Source organism: Vigna umbellata, chromosome 1 (genome assembly GCF_029865625.1).
Source record: "Vigna umbellata cultivar VRB3 chromosome 1, Vumbellata_1.0, whole genome shotgun sequence".
NCBI classification, from domain to species: domain Eukaryota; kingdom Viridiplantae; phylum Streptophyta; class Magnoliopsida; order Fabales; family Fabaceae; genus Vigna; species Vigna umbellata.
Window position 1 is genome coordinate 97023281 of NC_142165.1, and position 13448 is coordinate 97036728.

The 13448-nt window shown below is 33.0% G+C and overlaps 2 protein-coding genes across 8 annotated transcripts; both read left to right on the forward strand.

The window, feature by feature from the left end:
• The first annotated feature begins 1545 nt into the window (after positions 1 to 1545).
• Positions 1546 to 2909, forward strand: LOC124835992 (uncharacterized). Its single transcript, XM_047311042.2, has 2 exons — positions 1546 to 1902; positions 1974 to 2909. Exons 1-2 carry the CDS (start codon positions 1700 to 1702, stop codon positions 2413 to 2415), a joined length of 645 nt encoding a protein of 214 aa, XP_047166998.2. The 5' UTR covers positions 1546 to 1699; the 3' UTR covers positions 2416 to 2909.
• Positions 2910 to 6276: 3367 nt separating this feature from the next.
• On the forward strand, positions 6277 to 11242 carry LOC124823658 (uncharacterized). 7 transcript variants are annotated; one of them, XM_088104968.1, is made up of 7 exons: positions 6279 to 6552; positions 6884 to 7633; positions 7798 to 7950; positions 8466 to 8612; positions 9254 to 9406; positions 9554 to 9676; positions 10835 to 11242. In XM_088104968.1, exons 2-7 carry the CDS (start codon positions 7514 to 7516, stop codon positions 10910 to 10912), a joined length of 774 nt encoding a protein of 257 aa, XP_087961094.1. In that variant the 5' UTR covers positions 6279 to 6552; positions 6884 to 7513; the 3' UTR covers positions 10913 to 11242. The 7 variants fall into 7 exon arrangements, with proteins under 7 accessions (XP_087961096.1, XP_087961097.1, XP_087961094.1 ...); XM_088104967.1 differs by having other exon boundaries at positions 7488 to 7633; XM_088104965.1 differs by having other exon boundaries at positions 7492 to 7633.
• Positions 11243 to 13448: the final 2206 nt, after the last annotated feature.

The following is a 13448-nucleotide window of genomic DNA, read 5'->3' on the forward strand; positions in this document are numbered from 1 at the left end:
TCCAATCGCTCGACATGATACAATCAGACTTGTGATTGTTTTGGCGGCACAAAACTCTACCTTTTAGATGATGTAAAATCAACTTTCCTTTATGAAGAACTTGCAAAACATGTATTCATTGATCAACCTCCTAAATATATTGAGTCTGAAAATGAGCACAAGGTTTATAAGTTAAAGAGAGTCATGTATTGACTAAAACAAGCTTCACAAGCTTGGTATAGTTGAATTGACGCTTATCTTTTTTAAGGATTTAAAATAATGTTCATATAGACACATTTTTTTGTCAAGATTGGTGATGGAGGGAGAATGTTAATTGTGGGTCTATAGGTTGATGATTTAATTTTTACTGAGAATGATGGTGTTATGTTTGAGAATTTTAAAAAGTGTATGATGCTTGAATTTGACATGACAGATCTTGAAAAATTGTATTATTTTTTAGGCATTGAAGTAATATTATTAACTATAGAAATTTTTATTTTTAAAAAAAATGTGCATTCTGGACAGGTTTAAAATGAAGGATTATAATCCAATTAGCAAATTTATAGAGACAAGTTGGAAGTTGGTTAAAGAATCCGGAGGTAAGAAAGTTGACAACACGACTTACAAGCAAACTGAGAAAAGTTTAATGTACTTAAGAGTGAGAAGACCAAACATAATGAATGTCATAAGTATTATTATCAAATACATGAAATGTCCGGAAGAAATACATCTTGTGAGAAAAAGAATTTTTCTTTACTTAAAAGAGACTATTGAATATCACTTATTCTATCAAAAGAATAAATCATATTTATTTAGTTTCACAAATAGTGATTATGCAAGTGAATTTTGTGATAAAAAGAACATAATATATTCATTATGGATTCAACGACCATCGTTAAAGAAGAGACTCTGTTGTAACCGTTTTTCTAGATAGAAATCATTCTTATGTCTTGCTTTAGAGTATACTTTAGAATCATACAAATTAATTCTAATATATAACTCTTTATATATTTCACTGTTCAATTCCACTTTCATCAGAAAATCCATATGTAACAAAATAAACTATTTTTCAATAATCAACTTTAGTATCTCACTCTAAAACACGAAAGTATTCACTTGCCTTGTTCACTTGAGTGGATTTGAGGGAGAGTAATTGAGGGGATTTGAGAGGATTTGAAAATAAATTTTTTTGTTGTTTATTTGAGTCAATTTGGAGGTAAGTGAGAATGAATTTGGAAGTAAAGACTCTGAGAATTAGTGTAGGATTTGATTGACGTGACAGATTAAAAAAATTTACTTCCAAATCCAATCTCATTTACCTCCAAATTCATTCAAATAATCAATAAAAAAAATTATTTTCAAATCCTCTCAAATCCCCTCAATTACTCTTCCTCAAATCCACTCAAGTGATCAAGTCCTTAATATTTTATAATAGTAATCTTTTCTGATAGTTTTCTTTACAAACTGTGTAGCTGTTACTTGTCTTTTACTTGCCTAGTTTTTCACCCTCTCTTATCCAAACTCTGGCGCTGAAGACAAATAATTCTGATTGATATTGAAATCTGCAATTCGGTATACAATCACTAGAAATCAGAATCAGAAGAAGAATAAAACAATTGTCACAAAAGTCAACGGCCAAGAGCCTTGATAAAATCACAGAAGAGGTATATTGAGAAAAAGAGGAAGGAAATAGCAAGAGAGAAGGGGGAAGGAAAGGAGAATGAAGAAGGGAATAACACTACTAACCATAACAGTGATCGCGATATGTTTGGCTATGGTTAGCAGTGCGCCGGAGTCCCCACCATACACTGTGGTACACTCGCAGTCCGATTTCGAGATCAGGCTCTATGGAACCTCCGTTTGGATGTCTGCTCCCGCTCTCGACATTTCCTTCGAGAAAGCCTCCTGGGACGGTTTTCACAGGTAATTCTTCTTTACCCCCCACAAGAACTAAATGATAACTAACCAACTAACCCGATTTTACTATCTCCCAGGTTGTTCCAGTTTACTGAAGGCGCCAACCTCAATTTCTCACGAATCCCAATGACCGTTCCCGTCTTGACCACCACCGTTCCCGGAGCCGGTCCCCTCAAGTCCCAAGGCTACTACGTTAGTTTATACTTACCCGTTAAGTTCCAAGGAAACCCACCCCTGCCGCTTCCAGAACTCAATATCAGGCCCTATGAATTCACCACCCACTGCGTTGCGGTTAGAAAGTTCTCTGGATTCGCCAATGATGAGAGGATTGTCAAGGAGGCGGAAAAGCTTGCCACCAGCCTCAGTCGCTCTCCCTGGGCGCAGTCCAAGACTCGCCGTGGTTACTCGATCGCGCAGTACAATACTCCCATCCGAATTGTGAATCGCAAAAACGAGGTCTGGGTGGACATTGATGCTCCTCAATTAGGCTGTGAATCGGTTGGTATTTCCACGTATTGATGGAAGGGGTATGGAAGAATGGTTCGGTACTTGTGAAGGTGTTCTTCCCTGCTTCTTGTACAGGTCTGTCTGATGTGTGATATATGTTCATATTGTTTAACTGTCATGAAACATAGACTTGTGTTGTGTCTGTGAATAATAGGTTGCGTGAGATTTCTCACACGATCATGTCTATGGACAACAGATCGACTCGCTTGCACTGTGTCAGTTATGTTATGATGGGATCTGTAGAAGAAAAACGTCACTTTCTTTCCTCTTTCAACTGATCAATTGTTAAACTTAGTGACAGTGATTATTGGAGGAGTGTCGGAAAAGATGAGAAGTTGGGGAAATAGCTTATGAGAACTAATGAAAGAAAACACTTTGTAATTATTAGAACATAAAGGGACGATCTTGGTTGAGTTTGTTTAGGAGTTTAGCTTAGAGAACATTGGAATTTCATAACGTTTTTATTTTTACACTTTATAAACTAACTTGAATCAAGACTTTCTATATGATTAATTCTAGTCATTGAAAACAAGTTAGGTTGCATGGATTGATTTTTCTACTTGTTTTTTATCTTCCGCACTGTCACTTTTAGCTTAGAAATTCAATGTTGTCAAATTGGTGCTATCTAAAGAAAATAATTTAGACCAAGAAGTTGGTTTGGGTTGAGACATTAGGATTAACATATCGAGTCACAACTTTTCATGATCCATTTTAAGGACTTTTTCCTAAATTTCAGCCCAGGGTCTGCCACCAGCCATTGTGGAGGCACTTTCTGTATCATATGCAATTGTCAAGTTGTCTAAAATAAGTACAGCAGTGTCTGCAAGGTTACTTGCAGAGATTACATAAACAGAACCTGTAACAACTACTCCCCTCTTCATGTTTTAGACTGATACACCTCTACCATAAAAAAAAAGTGCACTTGATCTGTATGTTAGTCTTAATCATCAGAGGTAATATAGTTGCAGTTACAGATACCAACATTTCAGAGATTTACATTTGTTTGGTATCGAATTTTCAAAGATAGAGGATTCAAGTATTCACTCTGATGACTTTAGAAGAACAGTTATGAGCCACGGATTAGCCACCAAACCAAACTGTTCATTTCTTTGTTCAGTGATTGCTTGCTTAATCTAACATTTTCTGTGCTGAAATTGCTATTGTAATTTTCAATTAACACGTCTTTTACATGCTTAAAGAAAGCGGGGAAAGAAATTATTAAAAGCACAATGGAAACAAAAATGAATTAACTTGGCAAATTAACTTAAACTTAAGAGAAAAGTCAAATTTAAAATAATAGTTCATCAGGTCAAAACTTAAATATTAATTCAAGGGATTAATGTTACTCAATGTAAAACTCTTAATAGAGACAGTTTATTGCTCAAAAACCAGAACAATTAGTAGTTACTTGCTGTGTTGTTAGAAGGCTCCAAAGCCTCTTTTACTTAAGTTTTATTGCAATATGAATGCGACAATTGTTTGTAAATTCTCTTTGCTTACGCTACCTACGTATGACACACGGAGTGCAATATGACATTTTCATTTTATTTTAAGCTGAGATTGTTACGACCAAAAATACAGGTTATAAATGGTTCATATATAGACTAAATACGCAAGATTCTATTTCAAAATAAATCACACTTTTAAATGTGTTCAAAATTTCCAGTCTTTTTTTTTGTTGAAAAATCAATGTTCCAAAGTAATATTTTTGATAAAATAGATATAAAATCTATGAGTATCAAAGATGAGGTGGTTCTCTCAAATTTGAGAAAAATAAATTTTACACCCTTTATTTATTTATGTCATTAACGTGTTCTCCTAAATAATATATTTCTTTTCTTTCTCTTTGTTGTTTTTCATTTTTCTAATAACAATCGATTAAACAATTATCTACTCATTTTCTTTTATTTATCTTTCTTTCTTGAACCAAACAAAACATTAATCATATACAAATAAAATGTATTCAAAATATCCTGTATAATTGGTGAATGTCCAGAGTCTTAAAAATAAGAAAAAAAAAATGAAATAATTGACCTAGATGGAGACGACTCCTAAATTTTTTTTTGCTTATGTGATAAGACAAATAAACAAACGAATAAAGAAAATTAATAAATCAGATAAATTTTAATTGAGATTTCAATAAATTAGTTAAAAATATTCCATGAATATATAACATGTTAAAATTTATTTAAAAATAATATTTATCTATGATCTAATTTCCAAAAAAATTATTAAAATTGTTCATTCACAATTTTTTCATGAATATATGGTCAATCCCAAAAAAAAAAACATTACTTCATGTTCTACAATAAATGGTGTGAGACATATAAATTTTCTTTTTGATATATTTATAAAATTAAATTATTTAAGTGGTTATTATATTTAATGACATTACAATAGCTCAATGAATAGTTTTCAACTAATAGAAATTACTTGTTTTTATAATGGTCGAATACATCCATCCATTATAGCATCAGCCACTTTCACGAGAAACAAGTGACTATCTAGTTAATATACTTTATAATAAACTAGTAATCAATAAAAGTGGTTATATGTTTATTATCTTTATTAGTTTTTTTTATTGTTACAGAGAATTATATTAATTTAAAAAACGATAAATTTAATAAATAATCATTAAAGATAAATAGTAAAATAATTATTTTAATTTAAAAAACAATTTAACTTAAGTAAATGATCACTAAAAAGATAAAAGTTATAAGATACTTATTTTAGTTTAAAATTTTTAAAATATAATTATTTGAGGAGTAAAATTGAAAAAAAATCATGTATAAAAAAAGTCTTCTTTAATAATATAGATAATAAAAGATATGTATTCCTATTAGTTTTACATTTTATAATTTTATTATTTTTTATTTTCAAAGATATAATTTTACAATTGCAGATAATATATTTGTAAAAACTTAAAATATTTTTTTAAATTAAAAATTAAGAAAGATTTAATTATGAAAGTTAGTTGAATTATTGTTGTTTCATTATCTTCGATTTTAAAAATATTAACAGAAAAGTATTCTTTTAGTTATTAAATAAATTGAATATATATATATATATATATATATAATAAACTATTGATAAACCCATGAAAGGCCCATACTAACTCGGGCGCTAATATAAGTGTGCAAAATGATTTATGAATGATAATTAAATTTAGGTTTGGTTGAATCTTTAATTTATTTGATGATATATTTTATGTGGTGTATGTGTTTATGTGAAAGGATATATATGAAAGAAAAAATAGGTGTTAGTATTTTGGCTTGTTTTGCTCTTTAAATGGTCTGGGAACACTTTTTTTTAGAGACACTACAAAAAATAAGAAGAAATGTGCAAGAAGATAATTACTTACGGAAATTTACAAATCAAAGATAGTCATTTTAATTTTATTTCAATTAATGGCTTAAATTAACAATATTTTAATTTAGTTTCATAGATTATCAAAATTATATTATTATTTTTTTTATAGACATAATATTTACAGAGTTTATAACTATACAATGTTGTTAGTGTAATTTGTATATTCTTGACTAATAAAAAAATATTGCGATTAAGATTTTTACGACGGTTATTATCCGATTGAATGAATTATCATATACAAAAAATTAATGTTTGTGCAACCTTATATTTATCATTAATAATTAATCGACCACAGTTATCTAATATTTATATAAAATAAATAACAATTAATGAAACGATTGATGTGATTTTATTTTATTTTATTATGGTATATTCTCACTTGATAACTGGCACTACTAGTAAGAAGCATCTTTCTTAAAGTAGGGTTCATGTTAAACTATACATTTATTTAGTAATATCTATTTTGAATTGGAATCTTAATATTTAAACAACACATTACACATCTGACTAAAACGATTCAAGCCATACCTGACTACTACGAATAATAAAATTATTCTTATCCACTTTTAACATCCATTTTCGTTCTCCCTCTCCGATCCGAAACCCATCGCCTCTAACTCTCTCAGATCTCTCTTTCTAAGCCTCACTCAACACCTTCCGCGAAATTCCCCTAACCTATTGAACGTATATTCGTCTCCTTTTATCTTTCCTTTTCTTCGCAGCTTTCTGCAATTGCTTCGCTAGGGTTTCTCCGAGGCCACGGATTTTCCACTGTATGCGGTACACTTTCGTTTCCACTTCCAACTCTAATTCATCCGCGATTGATTACGGGGAAAGAAAGGAAAAAACACGTATTTCGTGGGGGATTAGAACTGGCATTTTTGCAACTGTAACTTTAACTGCTGTGGGATTTTATATGCATTGTTTTTTTTTTCTTCTATTGCGGGATATTAAATGGGGCGGTGTAAAATATGTTTTTGTCGCGAAAGTGTATTTTGTACAATCGTTTGTTTGTATATATTTTTTATTTTGAGGAATATAATGATTAAATGTCTTTTTATGGCGATTGTGCCTGTGAACCTCGTTTGGACCGTTTTCTCGGTTTTTGAAGATGTTGCGCATGTGTGATTTTTGGGCGTAACTTGCCTGTGATAGCATTGTTGAGGAGCGCTCGTTGTTGAAAGTTTGTGTTCCTCTTGTTACCTCTGCTTTTGGATCTCTGGTTTGCTGATAAGATAACTACTATGGAATTGGCGCATGATTTGTTGTGGTGGAATTGATTTGTTCATGGGCTTTTGGAATGTTATCTGATAGGCTTGGTATGGACACATGGTTGTGAGTTGTGATTGTAAAAAAGGGTTATACCTATGTTTGTCAAGTGGTGCTATAAAAAAATAGTGAGTGATCATGATCAGAAGAAAAAGCTGTTTTGTATTGGTTGATTCATTGCATGAAGATCAGGTCCTTTTTGTAGTTGTTTCAACTTTGAATATAGCAGTGTGATATTGCACTGGTGGAAAATATGATTAGAAACCCTTAATACAGCATTTCTACACGAGGTGGATGGGCTAACTGCAAACATGGATATTATTTCATTTGATTGTCCGATTGAGTAAAATGAAAAGTTATAATTGTTTATTGGAAATTTGATTGTTGATACACATGTATTTTGCTGCTATTTTATTGGCAAAAATAATTGACGGATCCTTTGATAGTAAGGAACAGCACGGAATTGATAGACATGCGTACCCTATACCCAACCGTCGCTGCTCCTCTTTCTCTTTCAAACTTTTCCTTTAGGACCAATTTCCTTGTTCGATGCAGTAATCTTCACTCGCAACCGCAACTCGACACGCGCAAGGTAACCACTTCTTTCTCAATCTTCCATCCACAGCATTTCACACTTTCTTCTCTTTAAGTGCACAATAACAGTTTAATGGTCGCTCAAATTCAAATGCATAATTTTTAGTTTAGGGCATATCTCCTCATGTTCATTACTATCTTAATTAAAAAAGAAAATTGCAGTTAGTTCTTTCAGTGAAGGAAAAGCTTGAAAAAGAACACCATAGCCTCCCTGTTGGAAGAAATGGAAGGGATGACGAAGATATGATACTGTGGTTTCTCAAAGATCGCAAGTTTTCTGTTGAAGATGCTATTTCCAAGTTGACTAAAGCGATTGTATCCTTCTCGTGATTGTATCAATGTCCAATTTTATTCATAACGCATCACCACCGTTGTTTCAGGAGTGGGGTAAGCGAATTGGACTAATTTTATTTTCTACTTGCATGTGTAATTTGATCTGTCCGAAAATGAGCCTTGTTGACGTGTTCAGTGTGGACTCTAAACTTGGGTTTTGCTCTGATATCTTTTGACCATGGTGTGCTTTGAGCAATTGAGGTCCAAGGTCTTTTGAGTTTGGCTAACGCTCCAGCCAGGTTGACACGCCATGGCGATGGATGTATACATGTAAAAGACCCTCATACTTTCCGGTCATTAAGGAACCTACTGTGTCAATAAGCAATCCTTTGTCAACACACACCAGGGTGAAATCCAAGTTAAGAGGTCACCTCGAACATGTCAATTAGATCCATTTTTGATATATCTGAACTAATCTTGTTCGTATTAATGGGATTAATTTTCTTTCAAATTTATGCCTACTACTCATCTTGTTGCTTTGCTTTCTACTCTATAAGAAATGGCGTCAAGATTTTGAGGTGTCTAAATTGACCGATGAAACTGTTAAAGATGCTGCTCAAACTGGAAAAGGATATGTACACGACTTTCTAGATATTAATGATAGACCTGTGCTTGTGGTGGTTGGATCAAAGCATATTCCTATGGTAAGAGTAGAAGTGGTAGTTGTTAGTATTTTATTGTTCTTTATTGCTTTATATTTCTTGTTATTGTTATATTCCGTGAAATAAAACCGACTTGAGAAAATGTTAATACTGGCATGCAGCGAAAATTTGCTTTGCAGTGAAAGATATGAATGTTTCAATTTTCTGAGGATAATAATTAAGAGTTTGACGTTGTGCTCTGATTTGCGTTTGAACACCTATTTAGTTTAGAACGCTAATGACCATAGAGACAGGGACTGATGTTGCAAATTCACTGGAATGTGGGAAATGAGTAAAACAAACACTCTCCCTAACCTTAACAACTTCCCTGCCATGCTTCCCCTCTTTCTGCTTCTAGGACCTCATCACTCTCAATTGATACTTCTACTCTGTATCATAGATGTTAAATTTGGGGAATTAATGTGATTGCCTAATTTGGTACAAATTTCTGGTTGTAAGTATATGCAGCTTGATGTCACTGGAATAACTGAGGTCAACTTTTGTCAATTATCTCACTTTCTGCATTACATATTACATACTGTACTTTACTTTTTTAGTTTATGTATATACCTCAGATATAACCGGCAGCCTCGTGACCTTTGGATAACTATTTGTGTCAATGTGGACAAATAATTATGTCACAGGCACTGGACCCTGCAGATGATGAGAGGCTGTGCGTTTTCTTAATTGAGAAGGCATTGAGTAAGCTTCCAACCGGGAAAGAAAAACTACTTGGAATAGTAGATCTCAGAGGCTTCAGAACAGAAAATGCTGATCTTAAATTCTTGACTTTCTTGGTAATAGTTTTTAATATCTGCCAAACATAATTCAGTTAAGAAGTCTGAATCATCATCACCTAATGTAGTTTGAACTGTAGTGCCTCACTAGAAAGAAATTTTGGAAAGAGCAGCACAACAGATAATATATTTCTTTATTTTTGGCAGTTTGATGTATTTTATTATTACTATCCGAAGCGATTGGATCAAGTACTATTTGTGGATGCACCTTTTGTTTTTAAGCCAATTTGGCAGCTAGCCAAACCCTTGTTAAAATCATATGCTTCCCTGGTAAGTGATTCTTGTCTTAGATGCCTGTTTTTAATATGAAAAGAGTTGTTTTTCCCTTTATGTTTAAGGGCTGAGTGCTTGAGATGGCTTGAGTTTTCTGAAGGGTTACCCCGTAGTATAACCTGACCCTATGTGTTGAAACTCAAAATTTGAGGGGGAAAAAGGGAGTTATCTGGTGGAAACTGTGGGCTTGGACCAATAGGGTTTGTGGTGGACCTTACTCATTTTTGTGAATTTCTTTGGAACGTGAACTGGTTTACTGGGTCCTAAGATAAGATAAAAATTAATGTTGGTCATTGTAATTTGATCTAATATCACAGAAATAGGAGGCAATTGCCTGCTGAAGAGTAGCTATAGTGGTTGTAGCTGACCATGCATTTCACCTTCTCAATCTGAGGTTGAGGGCTCCTGTCTTAGACCCTTCCCTTTAGGTTCAGTCAGTTCCGTGTGATTTTCGCCAGGGGTGTAGTGACAATGTGTAGGTGATTGGGTAGAGTTGCTGGATTAGAGGCCAGGAATATTGCCTCCCGAGAATAGTGAGAGAAAAGAGATGAATGATACTTTCTGTTCATTTGTCATAATTCATTACGGCGGGTTATATATAAGGGAAAATAACCAAAAGCATAACAAAAAGTAAGGGAATGCAATAGCAAATACGTAACAGAAAATAGAGGAACGTAATAACAAACATAACAATAGCCCATAGCGGAGTGACACCACAGCACTGAATATCTTGGCCAGATTTGAGGAATCTTCAGTGCACATAGGTATCCCAATCTAAGGGATGTTTATTGCTGTTTTTAGGCTTGATATCCTCCTCACTAATAAACCCAACTTCAGATGTAGCTTCTGTAATGACTGGATCAATAGGTACTGGGCTGCTGCGGTTCATAGAACAATGTCCCATCCAGGAGTTCCCTCGTTTCTTTGGGATGACGATTGTGTAATTGACTTTAGGTTGTGATTAAGTCAACTAGCTGAATGTAATTGGGCTTACGTGATATGGGATGTAAGATTGTTGGCTCATATTTTTAAGTTAAACAAACCATAATGATTAATTTCAGCACTGTTTGGCGTTAGATATCAACTCTTTGTGCTGCTCCATCATCATTTTCTTCTAATTCTTTCTTCTCCTGCCTCCCCCCATTTATTTTACAGGTAAGATTTTGCTCTGCAGAAACTGTTAGGAAGGAATATTTTACAGAAGAAACTTTGCCACCAAACTTCAGAGATTGAAAATTGGATGGAATAAAAAATTGCAGCAAAAGTTGCAAACACACTCGTATTAAGCGCGTTTATCTTGGGGACTTAGAAGAAACACAACATTTATTTCGTCAAAAACTTAGAAGAGCTAAAGGAAGGAATTTGATAAAAGCAGTGCTGATATAGGCACCCTTAATGTTAAAAGCTTAAAGTAGCTAAAGAAAGGAATTTAAGAAAAACAGTGCTGATATGTAGGAATATGAAACCAATTTAAGAAAATTGTCATAAGCGGAGATGTTGTATTTTATGAATTTTTTTTTGGAATTGTAATGAAGATGCAGGGCAGCAAGGCCAACAACTTAATTTCCTAGATTTTGATGATGAAAATGGAACAGAAAAGTAACCAATAAGCGCTTCACAAGATGAGCAAGGTGTAACCCAATAAATTCCAATAACTATAAGAGAGCTGAGACCACCACACAATAGAGGGAAGCATGCGTGGATGTGTGATTTTGAAGTGGTAGGAATTATCAATATGATGATCCACTTGTTCACTCTGTCTTCTTTACAAACTGTGATCCAATATCCTTTGAGGAAGCAGTCAAAGAATCAAAATGGAGACAAGCAATGGATGATGAAATCACAGCCATAAAGAAAAATGATACGTAAGAATTAACAAAACTTCCAACAGAGCAAAATACAATTGGTATTAAGTGGGTACATAAGACAAAATTAAAACACCATGGAGAGATTAACAAGCACAAGGCGCATTTAGTAGCAAAAGACTATAAACAAGAATTTGGTATTAATTATAGAGAAATTTTTGCTCCAATTGCTACACGATACAATCAGACTTGTGATTGTTTTGGCGACACAAAACTCTACCTTTAGATGATGTGAAATCAATTTTCTTTTATGGAGAACTTGTATTCATTGATCAACCTTCTAGCTATATTAAGTCTGGAAATGAGCACAAGGTTTATAAGTTAAAGAGAGTCATGTATGGACTAAAACAAGCTTCACAAGCTTGGTATAGTTGAATTGACGCTTATCTTTTTTAAGGATTTCAAAGAATGTCCGTATAGACACATTTTTTTGTCAAGATTGGTGATGGAGGGAGAATGTTAATTGTGGGTCTATAGGTTGATGATTTAATTTTTACTGAGAATGATGGTGTTATGTTTGAGAATTTTAAAAAGTGAATGATGCTTGAATTTGACATGACAAATCTTGAAAAATTGTATTATTTTTTAGGCATTGAAGTAAAATTATCAACTACAGAAATTTTTATTTCTAAAAAATATGTGCATGAAATTCTAGACAGATTTAAAATGAAAGATTGTAATCCAGTTAGCACACCTATGGAAACAAGTTTGAAGTTGGTTAAAGAATCTAAAGGTAAGAAAGTCATATTTGTTTGGTTTTACAAAGAGTGATTATGCAAGTGAATTTTGTGATAAAAAGAGCATGACATGTATGTATTCATTATCGGTTCAACAACCATCTCATGGTGTTAAAGAGACTACTTTTGTAACTGCTTTTCTGAATAGAAATCATTCTTCTATCTTACTTTAGAGTATAATTTAGAATCATAACACATTAATTATAATATATAACTCTTTATATATTTCACTGTTCATTTCCACTATTATCAAAAAAATTCATTTGTAGCAAAACTATTTTTTAATAACCAACTTTAGTTTCTCACTAAAACACAAAACTTTATACACTTAATATTTTATAATAGTAATCTTTTCTGCTAGTTTTCTTTACAAGTTGTGTAGTTGTTACTTGTCTTTTATTTGCTTAGTTTTTCACACTCTCTTATCCAAACTCTAGTGTTGAAGACAAATAATTCTGATTGATATTAAAATATGCAATTCGGTATACAATCATTAGAAATTAGAATTAGAAGAAGAATAAAACAATTGTCACAAAAGTCAACGGCTAAGAGCCTTGATAAAATCATAGAAGAGGTATATTGAGAAAAAGAGGAAGGAAATAGCAAGAGAGAATGGGAAAGGAAAGGAGAATGAAGAAGGGAATAACACTGCTAACCATAACAATGATCGCGATATGTTTGGCTATGGTTAGCAATGTGCTGGAGTCCCATCGTACACTATGGTACACTCACAGTCCAATTTCGAGATCAGGCTCTATGGAACCACTGTTTGGATGTCTGCTCCCGTTTGGATAAGTGTAGGAAAATATGAGAAGTTGGGGAAATAGCTTATGAGCATTAGCTCACTTACTAAATGATTGGTGGTTATCATATCCCATCAGTATGGTGCCCTAATAAATTAGGAATAGATTCTTTAAAGATAAGAATTAGTTAGAGGAGTCCTTTGAGAAATAGGAAAAAATTGGACCAAAGGTAAGAAGCAAGAGATAACATGCAAACATTTTAAGTATAAGACCATAATCAAGTCGACATTATAAACATACAACAAGCTAAAGGAAACAACAAGCTAAAGGAACAACAAGCTAAAGGGAACAATGACTCAACATCAATGCTTTTACTTATGTCTTGGAAATCTAAGAGATTTTGATTAGAACACAAGTGATTGTT